General features: G+C 45.4%; 5 protein-coding genes across 5 annotated transcripts; 1 reads left to right on the forward strand and 4 right to left on the reverse strand.

Annotated features, from left to right (window-relative positions):
- Window positions 1–146: 146 nt before the first annotated feature.
- pithd1 (PITH (C-terminal proteasome-interacting domain of thioredoxin-like) domain containing 1) lies at window positions 147–1,883 on the reverse strand. Its single transcript, XM_085900984.1, has 6 exons — window positions 1,509–1,883; window positions 1,180–1,223; window positions 975–1,052; window positions 741–845; window positions 535–643; window positions 147–469 (listed from the first exon to the last, which is right to left on the reverse strand). The coding sequence occupies exons 1-6, from the start codon at window positions 1,695–1,697 to the stop codon at window positions 368–370; spliced, it is 627 nt and encodes a 208-aa protein (XP_085757110.1). The 5' UTR covers window positions 1,698–1,883; the 3' UTR covers window positions 147–367.
- A 432-nt stretch (window positions 1,884–2,315) lies between these two features.
- eloa (elongin A) lies at window positions 2,316–7,246 on the reverse strand. Its single transcript, XM_085901509.1, has 11 exons — window positions 7,141–7,246; window positions 6,126–6,182; window positions 5,938–6,050; window positions 5,021–5,852; window positions 4,803–4,914; window positions 4,510–4,662; window positions 4,329–4,426; window positions 3,931–4,111; window positions 3,696–3,825; window positions 3,460–3,614; window positions 2,316–3,387 (listed from the first exon to the last, which is right to left on the reverse strand). Exons 1-11 carry the CDS (start codon window positions 7,210–7,212, stop codon window positions 3,326–3,328), a joined length of 1,965 nt encoding a protein of 654 aa, XP_085757635.1. The 5' UTR covers window positions 7,213–7,246; the 3' UTR covers window positions 2,316–3,325.
- Window positions 7,247–8,063: 817 nt separating this feature from the next.
- Window positions 8,064–13,023, forward strand: klhl43 (kelch-like family member 43). The gene is made up of 7 exons (XM_085901043.1): window positions 8,064–8,222; window positions 8,847–9,280; window positions 9,352–9,500; window positions 9,593–9,939; window positions 10,358–10,657; window positions 10,734–10,909; window positions 10,993–13,023. The coding sequence occupies exons 2-7, from the start codon at window positions 8,973–8,975 to the stop codon at window positions 11,795–11,797; spliced, it is 2,085 nt and encodes a 694-aa protein (XP_085757169.1). The 5' UTR covers window positions 8,064–8,222; window positions 8,847–8,972; the 3' UTR covers window positions 11,798–13,023.
- A 207-nt stretch (window positions 13,024–13,230) lies between these two features.
- rpl11 (ribosomal protein L11) lies at window positions 13,231–14,887 on the reverse strand. Its single transcript, XM_085901044.1, has 6 exons — window positions 14,803–14,887; window positions 14,025–14,175; window positions 13,829–13,935; window positions 13,583–13,714; window positions 13,396–13,506; window positions 13,231–13,311 (listed from the first exon to the last, which is right to left on the reverse strand). The coding sequence occupies exons 1-6, from the start codon at window positions 14,806–14,808 to the stop codon at window positions 13,282–13,284; spliced, it is 537 nt and encodes a 178-aa protein (XP_085757170.1). The 5' UTR covers window positions 14,809–14,887; the 3' UTR covers window positions 13,231–13,281.
- A 1,155-nt stretch (window positions 14,888–16,042) lies between these two features.
- Window positions 16,043–19,629, reverse strand: LOC147041149 (elongation factor 1-alpha-like). Its single transcript, XM_085900622.1, has 8 exons — window positions 19,487–19,629; window positions 18,911–19,063; window positions 18,135–18,314; window positions 17,759–18,055; window positions 17,120–17,270; window positions 16,781–17,037; window positions 16,461–16,695; window positions 16,043–16,370 (listed from the first exon to the last, which is right to left on the reverse strand). The coding sequence occupies exons 2-8, from the start codon at window positions 19,052–19,054 to the stop codon at window positions 16,249–16,251; spliced, it is 1,386 nt and encodes a 461-aa protein (XP_085756748.1). The 5' UTR covers window positions 19,055–19,063; window positions 19,487–19,629; the 3' UTR covers window positions 16,043–16,248.
- Between the last annotated feature and the right edge of the window lie 25 nt (window positions 19,630–19,654).

Below are 19,654 nucleotides of genomic sequence, written 5' to 3' on the forward strand. Positions count from 1 at the left end.
ATAAACCATGATTAAAAAAAATGAATATAAACGAAATAAAACTTGATCAGTGTATCAAATAACGCTAATAATAAAATGAAATAATTTTTAATCACAACTTTTCAAGCACTTCAGTGGGAAAAGTAATTCAATAACTGTTCACCTGATTGTCAGATCTTAGCATTTTATTTGAAATAGATTACAAACTCTGGTGAATTCTATCTCTTTTGGCAAAGAAAAACCCGTGAAAGCTCATCAAACTTAAGCGCTCTGCGTCTGCCTCGCACTCGACCAGTTCGCCAACAACACGCGGCCGCAAATGCGTCATTGTGCTGGCTTGCTCTGCGTCAATGACAGCCTCCTTCTCTTCATCCTTGGGCGAGAAGCTTCAGGAAATAAAGTTGGTTTGCGGGACAATGCTCTCCACCTTGTGATCGGCGGGATTCGCCGTCGCCTCGTAGGTGCAGATCGTTACTTCGTGTCGGTGAGCCTTCAGAAGAGGGAAACGATAGTCAGCAGCGTTCGATGAAGCAAAATGTTTTAATCAACTCTGACCTCTGAATATTCTCCCCTGAGGCCAATGTAGTAGATCCGGGTGCTTTCGGCACCAAAGTTCTTGGAGATGTGGATGGAGAGGTGCTCGACATTGGAAAAACGAGCAATCCTGCAAGTCAAATGTAGGGGGAATAAAAATAAAACAGGACACCCAGTCACAGACGGAGCTCGCGTTAGTAATTCGAGCCGCGCTGAACGAAACTCACTTGGTGGGGTACTCCAGCTGAGCGCCGGGGTCTCGATTGAGTCTGAAAGCTTGTTCTGGTTCTCGGCCGGTGTCGTCAAAGGACATCTGAGGGATGTTCTTGTACCTGGAAGGAAAATATTAAGGTAATGAATCCTAATATATTACACCTTACTTGACTACCTATATATTTTCGATGAATCCGATTTTTTTTCCCCATCACAATCAGACCCCAGAAGTAAACCTGAGCACTCACAATCGTATCTCTGCGGGATGCGAGTCGTCATCCTCTCCGGAGATGATGATCCCTTTTAGTTTGACGCTGCCAGTAAACCTGAAAACATAAAGAAATGAAAAGCAAAACAAAATGAGACGCAGCAAAAAGCTGCAACACAACTCTGCCGCGACGGATAAACCATGACACTTGCAAAACAGTGAAATTAGACACGATTAAAACTCACGGGATATTGAACAAGAGCTCTTCGTCTGCGTCACTCTCCACAAACTGGATGGGGGAAAAAAAATAACACTAGTTACTACATGATCGAATAAAAAGCTATAGTTTTGCGGCAATTGTTGAGCTTTAAGCAACACATATGATATAAAATGTACAACAATACATATATACAGTGAATAATAATCCTCACAGGCAATATATTCTTTATTCTATGTTGAAACAACCAATATTCCTATAGTTTACATTTGTGTCTGTATTATACTGCCCTCTGGCGGCCAAGGTGGTATACCTAAATGGGTAATCAATGTTTCAATCGAAATGGCGTTTGCTTACCTTTTCTCGGTCTTTCCGCTGGTCCCACGGCTTGAACACCAGCTTGCCGTCGCCGTCCCTGCTCTCGTTCAAGCATTGCAGCTTGTCGGTGTCAATGCGCCGATACAGCCCATATTCGACGCCCCTCTCGGCTGGTTCGTGGGCGCCCTCGCAGCTGCAGCCGTGGTCGTGGTGGTGATGGCCGGACATGGAGGAGAAAGACACGGGGCTTTTGCGTCCTAAGAGACCGCTAAAGTGCCAAATGGAGTATGGGACTGAGACGCCAAGGCTCCTCGAGGATTCTTGCAATATCCTCGGGACGGAAACAAGTTATACTTTCGGGTGCGAGACACGCAGACTTCAAAACAACGCAAGGTTGATGTTTACTTCCGGGTTGATAGTTTCAAAATAAGATCACTTTGTCAACAGCGGTTCTTTATTTAAAGCATTCGTGGGCCAAACCTGTTTTTTTATTTATTCATTCCAAGAGTTATGTAAACTAAATGATTATTTTCTCCCTCATTTATATTTTATTATGACGTAACTTATTCTGTTATTTCTAAAACATTCATTTAAAACTAAAACGATTGACAAAAAATACATAAAAATCTCAACATGTTAAAGTACTATTTCTACACTAATGTCTAGTTTAGTGATATAATCCACTGTAATAATGGAAAAGTATTTTGAATTCATGAATGTTTTTATTGTTATTGGCAGTCGATAAATTAACCAACTATGTAATGTGCATAATTAGGAATTGACATTTCCACCTTCTAATCATCAGAAAATTATAGCATAAACTCACATGACAACAGGAGCACACAGTTTGGGCAAAAAATTCAAATTTAATAAAAAAATGACCATAGAACATTTATTAAAATGTAGTAAAATGACAGGTTTTCCATCTACTTCCTTTTTGCGCGCCAAAGACAAGCGAGGGGCATTTGATCTACGTCATTAATAGTGTCATAAATACATCTCTGAAAATAAACTAATTGTGGATTGTTTTCCTCATCTTCTGGTTTGTCACAGTGAAGCAGATAAAGTGGATATTTACACACGGGGGACACGCACGGACAGTGGACAGCAGGAAAGAAGACTTTAAAAAGAGCAGCGAGTTGATCCTTTTGAGCCCCCCCCCCCCATAAAAAGTCAAAACACTGTATTGTGTGACTTCAGAGCAGTCAGTGAATGCTTTGCAACATGCACTCCATTTAAAAGACAGTCATCACGTTTTCATTCGAAGCGGATATAAATACATAAAACAAATGAGCAGTTCTTTTTTTTTTTTTTTTAAAACAATATTGGTGTATAAGAGCCTCAGACCTGGCAAGGGAAATAATACTCAAAATAACATTTGCATGAAATGGACACAAAATAACATTTGCATGAAATACTCATTTGTGGGTTGATCCTATGAACAGCTTGGATGTCTGGGTGAGCAAATCGAGCGCACCTTGTATAATTCCTCACGGTGGGTGCGTTGCTATAACTTACCCAAACGTCCAGGAAAGCAAATATTAATAATAACTCATTTGTGCACAGGTTATACCAAATTGGTGGCCACGAATTAGTATTTGTGAGCGGATTTTTCTTCTTTCCACAAACGAGTAAATGATTTCACCCCGCATGTTATGTCTGGTGTAAATTTGTGCCTTGTTGTCCTAAAATGAGCGTTTTTGTTTCCACACTGGAACAGCTGTCATTTAAATAGCGATTTAACAACAACAACACAAAAGCCCAAGTCGAAAAAAAAAAAAAGTTCTACCCCCGTATTGATCCTGCAAAAGTTCATGTTTAGCCGCAAGACAACGCCTTGGATAAAAGCTTTCAATTTATCGGCGGGAGAATCTGTTCTTGAAAGCTTTGATAGTTTTGGCCATCATGGGGGCGATTTCTGGAGGTTTAAATAAAAACAAAAATGACAAAATGAGATGTTGAAGCAACTTTTGAAGAAAACTCGTCTTACTTTTCACTTGGGATTTTTCCCGGAGGGCCTGTCGTTCTCGTAAGGCTCCGGCGCTCAATGCTGGGGATTGCGACGATCCGGGTGAAGTGTTGAGGAGTGACGAGGACGACGACGGCGGACTGGACCTGCCGGAGTAGTCGGTGGCCGGTCTTATTCTGGAAGGAGAGCCAATGAAATCAGATTTTTTTTTTTTGTCGTTCTTATAATCTTAGACTGTTTCCGGATGTGTTGCTGACTTGATGGGCGTGGCGGCGTTGATAGATTCCGCTGACGAACCATTGCTGGTCCCAAACCTTTCTTGCCGGCGGCGGACATCCCGAGGCGGCTTGGCCACGGAGTTGACGTACGCCATCTTGACTTGCCGCTCTGCCAGACAAAGAGTAATCTGACTACTTTGCAAAATTACTTTTTTCACGGTAACCGTGGCGAAACTGAAGAGGGGCGGGGTCATATTGTGACGAGCCAATCCACCTTTGGGCTTGTTTGCGTGCGCCATGCTAATATTCTGCGTGAGCCGGCGCAGGCGCGCCTCCCGCTCGTCGTGCAGCCGTAAGTACATCTCCCGCCAGGACTCGTACTCCTGGGGCGTCTCTCGCTTGAAGTCGCGCTGACAGTGGCGCATCCATAATTCGTTCGAGTCCTCTATGAACCACTGGGCAAACGACATGAAACATTTGTTTACCATCACCGTGGATACCGTAGGCCCAAAATGGCTGCCATATATATATATATGCCATTTCAATTGTGCACGTACGACTTAAATAGAACATACAGGCTTGGTCATTCGTAGAAATTTGACATGTGTGTGGAAGATATGTCGATGTTTGAATTTATAGACAAAATAAAAGGAGCAAGCTAATGTGTGAGACCTGATTGCTCTGCTCGATGCGGTACAGCTGCTCTGGAGTGCAGCGCTCCAAGACCGGCTCCAGGATCCTAAAGGGGACGCCTCCCACCTCGTCGATGGCTGAAAGAGTGCCGACAAACTCAGCGATTCTGTTCGGGAGCAGAAGAGTCACTTGGACTTTCAGTCGGTCTGATTGAACTCACAGTCAATGTTGTTCTGCAGCACGCGGATGCACTGCTCGTAAAGCGTCATCATCCGCGGGAGGTAGGCGGTCTTGGATCCTGAGTAGACCACCATCTTGGAATTGAAGCGCTTGCCCGTGAAGCCGGCGTCCTCCTCGTCGTTGAATACGGGTCCTGGAATGAAGATTGGGGCAATTGTGACGGCGCAACAATGACATCACTAATAGAGGCACAACCACTCCTGGATAGCCCCGCCCCCTTTACCCATTTCAACCTATTGAAACACACGCAAACTTTCTCATCTTGTCTTTTACCTTTCCGCCTCTGAGGAGACAACGGCGTGATGTCGAAGGAAGGCAGAGGTCTATAATCAGGCTGGATGTCCGGCAGGGGGATTTCGGGAAGTGACAGGACGGCCTCTACCACCTGTAGACAAAATGTGGTTAGGGGGAGGACTGAGCCTTACTAAATCACAACTGCATTAATGAAGGGAAAATATATTTCACAATTAAAAATCACAATTTGATTGTACCCTTTTTCGTTTTTCCGGCACAGTGGAAGAGGCGCCCGAGTGAGATCTCTTTGTGCTCTGCACGCCGTTTGCTTTGCTCCTTTTGGAGGACGAAGGCAAAGACGGGGAGGCGGGAGGTTGAGCGTCGCGTCTGGAAGACGTCGGCTTTGTCGTAATGGTGGCGGCGCGAGCGTGGGAGGATGAAGATGCCGGTGTGCTCTTCTTCTTCTTCTTCTTTGCAGAAGACGTTGGCGCGTCGTAGGTGAGGAAGGACTCAAAGGACTTGGTGGGCGTCTCAAAGTCATCGTTGCCATCCTTGCTGCCGGGCGAGTCCGCCTGTGCTTCTGCTCCCTTCCTGGCGTCCTCCCGCTTGCCGCCGTCTGACTTCCTGCTATGCTTGGCGGAATTTGCCGCCGGACTGTGTTCCCTGTCGGCGTTGCGCTTCTTTCCATCGCCGCGGCTCGTGGGCATATGCCGCTGCCGCGTCTCGCTGTCCTTGCCGCGGTTCGAGTGGTCGCCGTGGTGGTGGTGGTTCTTGTCAGCTTTGCTGGGCTTGCCATGTTTGCGAGGAAGCGGCGGCATACGGGGAGGGGGAGAGGGGCTGGGCTCGGGTTCTGGCCCGGGGCTGTCGTACTTGTCGGACTGGTCGCTCCCGGGCTGCGGGGGGCTGTACTGCAGGCGCCGGGGGGGTGAAGGTGAGTAGTTGGTGCGATAGCCTCGCTCCTCTTCTTCTTCGGCGTAGGTATCCTCCTCTTCATCGGGGGAGGGGTCACGACGCCGTCTACTAACGGCCACGTCGGCACTTCGAGAATGTGGCCGTGCTGCCTCTTTCACCTGACTGCCGCTGCTTCGACTGTCGAGAAATAAGAGAAAGAAAACGAGCGAGGTAATGCTTTTCAATTCAGAGCTCGCGCAGATCGACACATGACCAGCGGCACCTGTCGGCCGACTGCGGGACGAGTTTCTTCCACTTGGCCACCAGGTTTTTCGCCATCTCGGCGGCGACTTCATGTTTGCGGAAGGAGTTCACAATCTTTCCCACTCCAGTTGCCTGGACAACACAAAATGTTGCTTGAAATCCAAAGCCAGATGAATGCATGTGGACACACAGGTCGGTCAAGCTCACCACCAGGATGTCGACGGTCATCGGCAGCTCGCCGAGTCTTTTGAGCGTCTTGAGAAGCTAAGACAAAATACAGAAGAAAACCACAACTCACTGGTTTGTAGTTGATAGCCTCGAGCTGCCTTTGACTTTTAATATTATAAGAACCACATAATAAACAGCTACCATAACCGACCAAAACTAAAGTCAGCATTCCGAGTTTTTTTTTTTCTTGGATGTTAGCTGGTTAGCTTGCGACTACAATAACCTACAATGGTCCATATCCACAATCACCCCAACATCAATTTAAATGACCGGTGGAGGGTTTCCTGAATAAAAGAAAAGCAACAGTCCTTGACTAAAGTCAGGTGTGGGTTTTTCCTAATTTAAATAGGCAGTTTAAAAACATTTTTTGTACGTTTATGTTTTTGTTTACATCTTTCGCATGTGACTATCAAACGATGCTTTCAAATAGCATCGGAAATTAAGGAACTATACCAGGCATCTGAACAAAAGCATCATCCATGTGTTAACATTGTATATTAACTAGAATACATTCAAGGGTATAGAAATAAGACCAAATGAGTCTTATTATGACATTGCCGACCCAATATTGGCACGAGATAAGGATAGAAATTAATAAAACAAGACAAGAAAACAAATGATCGGATGTAGCAGTCAGGTGCGTACACTACAAAATTACTAATACAAATGTATGTACAGATATTAAGTCAACATTAGGAATGCTTTTAAAGGCTTGTTCTTTTAATGCAGACATAATACTACTCTAGAACTGAAGATTAAATAATGTAAGAACGTAATACTGCTTGATCATATCGATATTAGTGATATAGTACAGTGTCGTCACATGAAGGCCCGATAATCCCGATGTCTATGAACGCATCGCTTCAGATCCTCTGCCGGACCTGCCAAGGCCTCCGCTACATTCGGGGTTCTGTTGACAAATGGCCTCGGGTTGGCAAAAGCCCACTGTTGAACACTTCACCGAAACCCTCGCTCACATCTGCATATGAGTTACCTTGCGCGGCTCCGGGCTCTCCATGAGCCGGGACTGAAGTCTGTCCACTGTTTCCACCAGCTCCTCCGCCATGTTTACTGCTGGCAAATGCTGGCCCCGGAAGCGGCTTCACCTCAACGTCAGCGGCGAGGCAATGTTTCCGCTTGTTATTTTGTTATTAAAAATTGGATTGAGGTGCGATAAAAGACTGTAATATATCATCCGACGTTTTAAAAAAAATCAGATCAGCAAATAATATTAAATGTTTACGGAGTGCTCGTGGAAACCGGAAGTAGCCAGAGCAGCTGAGAGCCCCCACCTGTTTACGTCAGCAAGTGTTTACGTCTTTTTTTTTCTTTTATTTGTATGCATTTATTTGATTTTAAAAAATTTAAAGATATGATTTATTCGTTTAATGGTCGTTTAAAATAGATGTGATAACGTAATGAAACATGTTAATGTAAAAGGAAAAAATATATAGAATTTTTTAAACACTGGTCTTTAATATAACTAACCGGATAATCACGTAAATTATTTTTCTGACAGATTGTTATTTTTTAATATCTTTTTAACGTTAAATATCAACTTTATTTTCACCTTTAACACACTCAACCGCTTGGGGGCAGCAGATACATCAGTTAGACTATATTTAGTGTTTATTGAGCTGAAAAGGCCAAAATTGAGCTGAAAGAAAATTAATGACGAATTTTACATGACACATTGTTTAAGCGTCTTTTTTTCATGAGAAACTTCATTTTGAACACTCAAATCACACAATCCTGAAGGCTCTGGGTGTTGGGTCTACACCAAGGTGGCCTCTTATGGGTTATTTCTGGCACAGCGGAGACTGTGGTGCCTCTATTTGGACATGGAGGTAGTTTGATGTGCTCTCGAGGAGGCAGTGCTATCGCCATTGCATGTGTTGAGGGTTGTTGAAGCCTACGTCACAACTGCAGCTTGGACCTTATGACATGGACCAACACATACAGACACAACACGGCACCCTGGTTGAGTGACAGGTGGACAGAGTGGTGAGCAATAAGTGAAAACATCAACAAAGCAACAAGGAAGAAGAAAAGGATTCAAGTGGAGCGGAGAGGAAGGTAAAAGAACTCTTGTTTTTATTTCTTCGATTTTAATCAGGCAGCATGACAACCTTGGTGATGTGGTTCTCAAACTTTACGGTAGCATCGTAGGCTCAAAGGGCTTCTTGGGAAAAAAAAATGGTAAATGCCATAGACGGGCAAAATTTTTGTTTCCATCCAAGTGTATTGGCTGACGTAAACAAACTAGCAAGCGCGCCAATAGTTTCCGATGATATCAGCACAAATGGGAACATGATCCAATGCGCTCAAATGTAGGCGACCGCAGCATGAGATCGCTACCCCTCGAGTGGAGGTGTCATTTGAAATAGCTCAGATCAGAGGACCCACACATGGAGGACAAAATGTGGGTGACTCGGGTGTGTTGGACTGCAGCTGTTGGCCATGTCCTTTTTGGAAATAATGTCAAATGGCCTGAATTATCTGAGCCAAGGCTAACCTGGATGGAGTTGCCATCATTTCCCTCTGAAACCGCCGTGACAATTATTTAACATAGAAACCCTGCAAAGTTTCACACAGTAATCCGATGCTGCAAAATTTGTGCTTGACGTCACGAGAAGTACTTTTTGGAAAAGTTGCCAATGTTAATCTTGCTCATGCAACAAAATCTTCCCATGTTTGTAGGTGCAGTGTGTTGTGTCCAAACGTCAAAAAAAAAGGAGAAAGAGTGAAGGAAAGACCGAAGGAAGAAAGGAATTGTTTGGTACAGGACAGAAAACTCTTAAGATTAGCGAGCAACAAGGAAGTGAGATGGCCCCCAAGAAGAAGACCCCGCGTGTGAAAAAATCATCTACGGATCAGGTCGTGGTGGAGACGACCTCGCCGACCCTGAAGGTGGAGCGGCGTGACGGCGGCGTGGTAGTGGTGGTGGAGAGCGCCGTTAAAAAGATAGAGCAAATGGCGGCGTTGGACATCGCCCAGCTCAACAGCCTCAACTTGCCGCTGCCGCCGCCCGTCCTTAAGGCCGGCGAGCGCGGGCTGGGGCTGGGCAGCGAGCTCACGCGCCCGCTGCACGGCAACGCCATGCTGGAGGAGCTCAGCAAGATGCGGCAGGAGAAGTGAGTTCGACAATTTGCTATCTTGGAAGAAGGTCATCTGACGCAAATAAACGGATGATGTTCCTCTTTAGGTTCCTGACCGATCTGGAGTTGAGTTGCAAGACCAAATCTTTTGACGTCCACAAGTTGGTGATCTCGTCCATCAGTCAATACTTCAGGGAGATCTTGGCCAAAGATCCTGACATGAAGCGTTTGGAGCTTCCCTCCCTCTCGCCTCTTGGTAGGACCAAAACCGCATCCAAATCACCAAGAAGCTAAAAAAACGTTCAGGTTCAACAGGGGTGTGTAGACTTTTCCTGGTGTGCCCATCAGGTCTTGCCAACGTGATCACCTTCGCCTACCTTGGCCGGGTACACATGTCCCTGTACACCATCGGTTGCACGGTGTCGGCGGCGTCCACGTTGCAGATTCCGCAGCTCCTCAAGATGTGCACCGAGTTCTTGCTGGCCGAACTCAACGTGCAAACGTGCGTGTACGTGTGGAACATCGCCGCTGCCTACGGACTGCCGACCGTGTGCGACGCCGCCCGTCGCTTCGTGCTGGACAACTTTGTGCAGTTTGCCGACACGCCGCTGTTCACGCAGCTCACGCTGGAGCAGATCTGCGCCTTCCTTCAAGACGACTCGTTGGTTCTACCCTCCGAGATGGTCACCTTCCAGGTACACGCCATCCGCATTGCAAGTAAATGAACTTCAGATGTTCTAGTAGGCTTTTCCTGACTTTTTTTTTTTTCAAACTGACAAAAATTGGATTACATCATTCAGAAAAAGAAAACAAAAAAATAAAGCAAGATAGTTAAATAGATACTAAAACAATCCTAAACCCGACCCGGGTTCTAATAGGGGAGGAATTTCCCACATGGCTCGGCGACCTCAAGTCTATTTTCATTCGAGCGTAAAAACAGAACAGCGAGCAGCTGCAGCTCCGGAAGAAAAAGTCCCGCTGTATTATAAACACCACCAATAGGGGGTGCCCTTGTCCACATGACAACAAAGCTGCATTTTTTTTTTTAAATAATTCAAAACGGAATAAATTCCAAGCAAGACGTGATTTTGTTTTGGCGCCGCGTTTTCATAGCTGGCTATGAAGTGGCTGGACTTCGAGGCGTCCCGTCAGCCTCACGCGGCGGCGCTGCTGTCTCACGTGCGCCTGGAGACCATCCCGGCGGGTGAGCTGGTGAGCCAGATCCAGACGGTGCCCCGCATGATGCAGGACCCCCAGTGCCACCGCCTGCTGGTGGAGGCCATGAACTACCACCTGCTGCCCTACCAGCAGAATGCCCTACAGTCCCGCCGCACTCAGGTCCGAGGCAGCCAGCACGCCCTGATCGCTGTCGGCGGGCGTCCGGCCCTCACCGAACGCGCCCTCAGCCGCGAGGTCGGTTTCAACGCAACAACCTATTTCCCTCACGTGGAAATCGCACCTTGACCTTTGACCCCGTCCAATGGAGCAGGTGCTGTGGCGGGAGCCTCGCGAGGGCGGCGCGGCCTGGCGTCATCTCACCCAGCTGCCGGCTAAGAGCTTCAACCAATGCGTGGCGATCATGGACGGCTTCCTGTACGTGGCGGGCGGCGAGGATCAGAACGACGCCCGCAACCAGGCCAAGCACGCCGTCAGCACTCTGAGCAGGTCAGGGATGTCCGAGAAGAAAATTTTTTTTAATTACTTTAGGGTTTAAATATTCAAAATTACAAAACAATTTTGTTTTGCAGATACGACCCTCGCTTCAACACATGGCTACACCTGGCCAACATGAGGCAACGCCGCACACATTTCTCACTGTCGGCCAGCGGGGGGCGCTTGTTTGCCACAGGCGGCCGTAACGTGGAGGGCCTGCTGGCCACAGTGGAGAGCTACTTGCCCTCAGCCAATGCCTGGCAGATGCGGGCCCCCATGGAGGTGCCGCGCTGCTGTCACTCCAGCGCCACCCTGCCGTCAGGTGACATCCTGGTGACGGGCGGCTACGTCAACTGCGCCTACTCCCGCTCCGTGGCCTGCTACAACGTGGAGGGAGACACCTGGAGCGAAAAACCCGCCTTGGAGACACCCCGCGGTTGGCACTGCTCCGCCACGCTGGGCGGTAAGGTGTACGTGGTGGGCGGGAGCCAGCTGGGGCCCGGCGGTGAGCGGGTGGACGTCCTGGCTGTGGAGGTGTTCTACCCTGAAGGCGACGGGGCGTGGAGTCGCGCCGCCCCGCTACCCCTCGGCGTGAGCACGGCCGGCCTGTCCATCCTGGGGGCCGACACGCTGTACCTCATCGGAGGCTGGAACGAGGCGGAGAAGCGATACAAGGCAGCAGTCCAGACCTACTCCCCGGCGACGGACAGCTGGGCCCGGGCGGAGGACCTGCCCGAGCCCACGGTGGGGGTGTCGTGCTGCGCGCTGGCACTGCCGCCACGGCACTTACCGCGCCGTCAACAACACCGCAACACACCTGCCCACGAGGAGTCGCAGCCCCAACAGCCAGCCGGGAAGAACCCGAGCGGAACGGCGCCACCGCAAAGCGTCACGGCGTAAAAGAGAACATCTGCCGAGGAAAGCCGGCCGGGTCGGTACTTCTGCTCAATGTGATATTCATCACTGATGGAAATCAGCGCAGAAAAACCATATGGATTGCAATCAAATGGCGCTATTGGGACATTTTCTGATAAAACGGATTAAATAAGCATTGATCCAAACCTACAAGTAATTAGACAATAAAATTTGGAATGAAATGGATTGTTGTGACTTAAACCTGGTCACATTAAAAATGTTCAATTAGCGTAAACCTTTTGATTAAATTCAAGTACAGCAGTGAACGTACACTGACTGATTTAATTCCAGTAACTATATTTAAAAAAAAATAAAAAAAAAGATGAACACTCGCGGTGTGCGCCATGTTCTAAGAGGGATGAAAATGAGCAATATTTTGGCGAGGGAATCTCCCGAGAACGGGAAAGCGGAAGCAGGGATGACGAAACGAGATGAGTGGAAGCGCTTGGAATGTTTCCATCAAACTGGGAGCCGATCGGCCAGGGACGACAGATCGCTTCTGTTGCGGCATTTCGGGGAGAAGAAAAAAAAATATATAGATGTGGTGATTTATATGTTGGCAACATCATAGATGAAATTAGAAAGAAAAAGGGGTGCTTACGTATTATCGGGAGGACCTTTAAAAAAACGTATTATCGGGAGGACCTTTAAAAAAACGACTCAAAAATTAAAGTAAATTATTCAGGCTTTCATCACCTCAACGTCAACCACAAGTACAACTTTGTGGATCCGAACACCGGGGCTCATACGCAGACAGTGGAACGCCTATGGGGATCGGCAAAGTGGCGAAACAAGAAGCACTGTGGCACTGCACGTCACCATTTGGAGTCGTATTTGGCCGAATTCATGTGGCGGAAGCATGTTGCCTGTACTGATGTCTTTGAGTCACTTTTGGAAGCAATTGCGACGTTCTGGCCTCCGGAATTACAAATGTAATGTTATCGTTTCAATAAATAATTTACTTTAATTTTTGAGTCGTTTTTTTAAAGGTCCTCCCGATAATACGTAAGCACCGAAAAAGGTTTATGTACTGTTTAAGACGCTATGAGAGGGAAGAAAGAAGCCGTGCCTTAAAATCTGTGTAACATGTTAAAGTACAGTGAACCGGTGAGACGCCAATATGTTAAGAACAAGGAGGGGCTGAGTCAGCTTATCCTCACCCTTGTGTCCATGACTGTCAAATTTTTGGGTTTCACTGAATAAAACGCAAACTGAATGAAAAGTCGTCTCCTATATTCTCCTCACTGGGAATGTTCTTTTAATTCCTTTTTGCTTCAAGTCTTTTCATCTGCATAATACAAAACTTAAGACATCAGCTAGCAAACTTTTTCAATAACATTGAAGCTTATTCAAAGGCGGCGCAACAAATGTTCTATTCTAAACGATCAATCCCAATTACGACAAAGACAGGAGCAGTCTATTCTTTTCCACGTTTATTACTTTCTTACAAAGATGTCAAAGGTGGTTCTTTACTTGCCGGGGAGGATGACGCCATCGTACTGAAATGAAAAAAACAAAACGAGGCAGAGAGTTATTAAACGACGTTATTTGACGGAGTCTACGTGACACACGGCGTTGCTTACCTTCTGCTGAAACCAGCGCATGGACTCCTCTTTGCGGATGCGGTGCTTGAAGCCGATGCGGCCGCGTTTCCGTTTCTTATCCGCGATGCTGAAGCCGGGTCGGCCCAGAACCTGAACGCCACCACGTGTCAGAAAAATGTATTCGACCGGAGATTAAAAGGACGAGCGCGCGTCCCGGGACACGTACCACGTAGAAGTCAAGTCCGTAGATACCGATGCTGGGGTCGTACTTGATGCCCAGGTCGATGTGCTCCTGAATACCAAAGCCAAAATTTCCGGTATCGGAGAAATTGTTCTTTCTCAGCTCGTACTCGCGCACCTGCAACAATTAATCATTAGTATAATTTTAATTTTTAAAATGCTTTGATTCAAGTCTCCTCAATCAAAAGAGATTTTCAAAGACCAGATCATCAAATGCGATTGTCAGGCACACCCTAAGTCCTTTCTCCAGGATCTCCTCGGCTTTGGCGCCGCGGACTGTGCAGTGGACGGCAATCTTCTCGTTTCTGCGGATGCCGAACGATCTCACGGTGTAGCGAGCTGCAACCGACAATTAAAAAGACAATAGAGTCAACACCCCGAGGTGCCGCCGTTCTTTCCTCGTTTTGCATTCCAGCCGGACCGCTCACCCTTAGAAAAGACGGGCGTCTGTCCCGTAAGCTGCTCGAGCACTTTGGCGGCTCGGGTCAATCTGTCACCGCTCTCGCCGACGCAGATATTCAGGCAGAGCTTGCGGATACGCAGCTCCTTCATGGGGTTCTCCTTCTTCTCACTCTGTTCCTGTTAAACCAAAGTGGAGGAATTTCAGCAAAAAGTTGCTGACAAGTCCCAAATGATGTCATCCACTATGACAGCTATGTAAAGTGACAGACAGAAAAATAAATGCTCTTCCATAAATTTAAACAGGCAGCAAAATAGCTGTGATGACAGTCATTATTTTGCATCAAGTGTAAATTAGGAGAATTCCTTTTTTTTTTTTTTTATTGAAGAGTCGTATGTTTCCTCTAATAGTGAAGCATGTGTTTGAACCATTGGAGAACATGCCCGTGCATATCCCCGCTGGTGGCTTCACAATGTAGCACTTATATGCAATAGGCTAAAATAAAATGACGTCTTAATGTCACATTTAGAATCAACTGACGCAATGAACCGCTGCTAAGAATCGCCGAAGAAACGTAAAGTTGTTGTTTACGACAAACGATATCAGGGCTTCATTTTCCGGCTTGTATATTTCCGGACGACTAACCATAACAATCGGCGCAATATGACTTAAGACATTTTGAAAATTTGTGTTTCTATTTATCCGTGGACGAAACGGCCGTTTATGTGCGTCAGCAGCTCCGATGGATGCGGATTTCGACAGTGTCTTCGTAGCGGCGAATTCATAAGCATTGATGTTCTACTCACCGCCATGTTGGATCGCTAGAAGAGAACGCGTCATTTCCGATTAGGAATATTTATACCCGTGTGCAACGCGGAAGACATTCCGACAACAGGTGGCTTTAATGAAGGTTCCGCTTAGAATATTTAAATCCGTTTGGGAACTAATAAAACCAAAAACGGTTGAATAATACTAATTTATAGACAAGACAAACCCTCATCATTTCATTATTCCTTGTATAAGTATTTTTTTCGGATTGTCAAATTAATGGGATTTAATTGTATTGCATATCTACAGTTTCAAATGGAACATTTTGGGTTTATTGTGATTAATTATTATATAACAATGCCAATTGTATTATATGCTCTAGGTATTTGCTGAAGGACGTTTCTACAGTAGTACAGAACCAGACGAGCACAATGCACCAAATATTTGCCTTTCTTTGTTTTTGGGGTTGAATTTATGCACACTTAGTATTCTGTGTCCATGATAAATATTGTCATAAAAGCTTAACAATACATTAGACTGGTTAAGTATCTTTCAAGGGAATCAAGAATGCTTCATAACTCAAGGGACCCATTAAAATATATTGGAGTGAGTGTTAATGTTACTTCATGTTTGCTTTGGGGAGATCCAAGCAAGTAGTAGTACCGTAATGGCCCGAATATAAGACGACCCCCTCTTTTTTAAACTCAAGTTTGAAAAAAACTTATGAAAACACCAAAGTTAATTTTCATACAGAAAATAATTACAGTACATCTGAAACAAATGATTATAACAATATATTAGAGAGAAAAAGTACGTTATTTTGCCTCATTCAAATCATGCAAAAACTGTATCACATCTTAATATCTGAACATTTAAATATGTAAACTAAAGTGCAATCACATTTGTGAATGAATGCCTTCTGTTTTTTGAAATGTAAATAAACCTACTATTTCTCAATTTTCTGTTATCTTTTCTCTTATTTTCTTGTCTTTTCTTTCTTACCGCTATTTTTAATTTTTCTTCTTTGTGCTACCACTATTTTTATTTTTATTCTTCGTGACAGGGGTTCGCTTTGGCCTGGGAATATCTGGCGCCATCCAGCGTTGTGAATGGGTAAAATGTCTAGACCCCGAATGTAAGACGACCTCCACTTTTTCAAACTTATTTCAATGTCTTATATTCGGGGCAATACGGTAGTATGGAAATGAGATAGTTAATGGACAGAAAATGACGATCCACTTCATGTTCCCTTAGATAAGAAGAGACAAAGAAGAGCAATTTGGTTGTACATCAGATGTTTATTTCCGTAACTTTAATGCATTCATTGCAAAAAAGAAGGCATGCCCTCCTTTCCTACGGATCCTTTTCCAGTGAGTTTTAACAAGCAGAAGCCAGTCCTTAAGGAGCAAACTGATGAGGGGAGAAAATGGCCGAGCGGAGGAGACATAGGCGACTTTGCGTTGCGCAACCGACATGATGGCGGTTCATTTCTTCTGTGCCTTCTGTGCGGCCTTGGTGACCTTCCCGGCGGTGTTCTGGTCCTTCTCCACATCCTTGATGACGCCGACAGCCACAGTTTGTCTCATGTCCCGCACGGCAAAACGGCCTACAACGACAAGATATGTGTTGTTGGGATATTTTTAGCTGAGACAAAAAAAAAAAAAGGTTTGAATGTTTTCAAGCGGGTTTCGCTCACCAAGGGGTGGGTATTCAGAGAAGGACTCCACCGCCATGGGTTTTGAGGGTATCAACCTGACAATGGCGGCATCTCCAGACTTAACAAACTTGGGGTTTTCTTCAAGCACCTTGCCGGAACGACGGTCGATCTTCTCGAGCATCTCGTGAAACTTGCAGGCGATGTGAGCCGTGTGGCAATCCAGCACGGGGCTGTAGCCTGCACTGATCTGGCCAGGGTGGTTGAGGATGATGACCTGGCGCGGGGAAAAAAGTTCAAATGAACTTACGATGGATCCGGTATTCATGAAATTATTACAGAAGACTTTTGTTTTGGCTCACCTGAGATCTGAATGACGCGGCAGCCTTGGGTGGGTCGTTCTTGCTGTCACCCACAACATAGCCACGGCGTACATCCTTGACAGACACGTTCTTGATGTTGAAGCCGACGTTGTCACCAGGCAAGGCCTCAGGCAGAGACTCATGGTGCATCTCCACAGACTTGACCTCGGTGGTCAGGTTGGCGGGAGCAAAGGTGACGATCATACCGGGCTTCAGAGTACCAGTCTCCACACGACCCACTGGCACTGTTCCGATACCTGAGAAGCCATTAAATTAGCCGCTATCAAGAATGTCAAAAGCTATAAAAAAAAAAAATATCAAAATCAACATTTTCCTTACCTCCAATTTTGTAGACATCCTGCAGGGGCAGACGGAGGGGCTTGTCGGTGGGGCGTTTCGGGGGGAGGATGGCATCCAGAGCCTCGAACAAGGTCTTACCACTGGCATTGCCATCCTTGCGCTCAATCGACCAGCCCTTGAACCATTTCATCTACGGAGACAAACAACTATCAAACCCACATCGACAACTGCAGAAATTTTGAAATATCAAAATGTCATACTTATTTTTTTTCCTGGATTCTAGTGTAAATGTGAACGTTTTGTTAATCTAATTTTAAGAATCAACTAAACCTCTGTTAAAAAAAAAAAGAATAATTAACACAAAAATACACAAAGCGACTATAAGTGACTTCTCTAAACTGTATGTATTATACTGCCGTCTTGTGGCCAAAGTGTGCAGTGCAGAAGCTGCCGAACCCAGTTTGTATTTAATTAAAACAAAAATATGGATTATGCTAATCTTTAGATTCAATTTGATCCGGTCATCACTGTATGTTCTATAAAAAAATACATTGTTGAGTGATATGTTTCTAAAATAGTTTTGTATAAATCAAATCCCATAATTCTTTCTTCTAATTCTCTTTGCAAACTTGCATAGCAACCCAGAAAAAGTCAATAACGGGTTGGGATAATACTCACATTTTCACTGGGTTCCAGCATGTTGTCTCCGTGCCACCCGGAGATGGGGACAAAAGCGACGGCTTTGGGATTGTATCCAATCTTCTTGATGTAGGTACTGACTTCCTTCATGATTTCACGGTAGCGGTCCTCGGAGAAATTGGGCTCGGTGGAGTCCATTTTGTTGACTCCGACGATGAGCTGCTGTACGCCGAGGGTGTAGGCCAGCAGGGCGTGTTCACGGGTCTGGCCATTTTTGGAGATACCGGCCTCGAACTCACCCACGCCAGCAGCGACGATCAGCACGGCGCAATCGGCCTGGGGAAATTTAAGCTCAATTACTGAAGTAATATAAAAAAAAATGCCTCAAATTGACTTGGATTGTAATTTAAATTACCTGAGATGTACCAGTGATCATGTTCTTGATGAAGTCCCTGTGTCCAGGAGCATCAATGATGGTCACGTAGTACTTGGTGGTCTCAAACTTCCACAGAGCAATGTCAATGGTAATACCACGCTCACGCTCTGCTTTCAGTTTATCCAGCACCCAGGCGTACTTGAAGGACCCCTTGCCCATCTGTGGGGGGGGGGGGGACCATATTGACACTTTAATTACAATTTGTACACAAATTATTTCAAATTTCTAAGCAAATTTTTTGAAGAAAAACGAATTTTGTGATGAGTTGATCAAGTGAAATGTGGATGCACATGTGTTCAACCTAAAAGAACTTCTGATGTTAGCATCACCATTTTCTTTCAAGCACTCTTAAAGTTTCAATCGTTACAATTAATTAGTTCCAGTTATGCTTAATATTCATCCTAAGACATTATTTAAACAAGGAAAATAGCATGGCCACCAGAAGTGACACTTTTTCCATGCCCGCTGCTTTGAAAAACATGTCTTGGTTTTTAAAAAAATATATATTTAATTAAAAAAAAAAAAAATTGTTATTGTAAAGTTCTGCTGTTTTTTAAGTGGGGCCTTTTTGGCTCCACTGCAAGCATGAATTAATAAAGTCAAGTCAAATTAAATGGGAGTCAGCACACACTTGCCACCATTGCCAAAATTCCCATTTTTTTTTTTTTTTACGTGACTCAAAATGTAGGGTGCAATTTACAACAGTAGGTGGCAGTAAAAGCCCAGAAAGAGAAGCAGCACCAAGACAACCTTACCTCAGCAGCCTCCTTCTCGAACTTTTCGATAGCTCTCTTGTCAATGCCGCCGCATTTGTAGATCAAGTGTCCGGTGGTTGTGGACTTGCCGGAATCGACGTGGCCGATGACCACGATGTTGATGTGGATTTTCTCCTTGGCCATTTTGAGCGACTAGCAGAGAAAGATTTGAAATTTAAATTAAAACATTTTTAAATAAAGCCAGGTCAACCAATGACTATTTCATTGTCATTGAGTAATTCCATGCAAGTAGTTTTTCCAGTTTGGGCCACGCTTTTGCCGATCACGTGGTCGGCCTCCATGTTACGCCACCCCGCAGCCATGTTGCTGCGGGTGCACGACGGCGGCGCGCATGACGATTTGACATAATAGACAATTTTTTTAAAAAAAAAGAGAATAGTTAGACGTAAAAGGTCAAAATTGTAATAGTCAATCTAGCATTTAAACCTTTTCCTGACTCAAGTGACAAGTTGTAATACTTAACATTCGAGTTTTTTTTTTTTTAACAATCACCAATTACCCAGGGGAACAATTCATTCATCCATCCATCAATTTTCTGTAAATAATCTTACCAACCTGAGATCAGCAACTGCAAGTACACTGACGCTGGAAATGGTGAAAAGACTGAGGCCGGAAATGCCTAAAGCTTTTATACAGAACCTGTGAAGAGGGCGGTGCGTCTCGTCTCTTCTTACCTGTCATGACGCACATACCTGAGTAAGTGGCTTCATAGAGGAAAAGCTC

Source organism: Syngnathus leptorhynchus, chromosome 20 (assembly GCF_054491065.1).
Source record: "Syngnathus leptorhynchus isolate UIUO chromosome 20, UIUO_Slep, whole genome shotgun sequence".
Taxonomy (NCBI): domain Eukaryota; kingdom Metazoa; phylum Chordata; class Actinopteri; order Syngnathiformes; family Syngnathidae; genus Syngnathus; species Syngnathus leptorhynchus.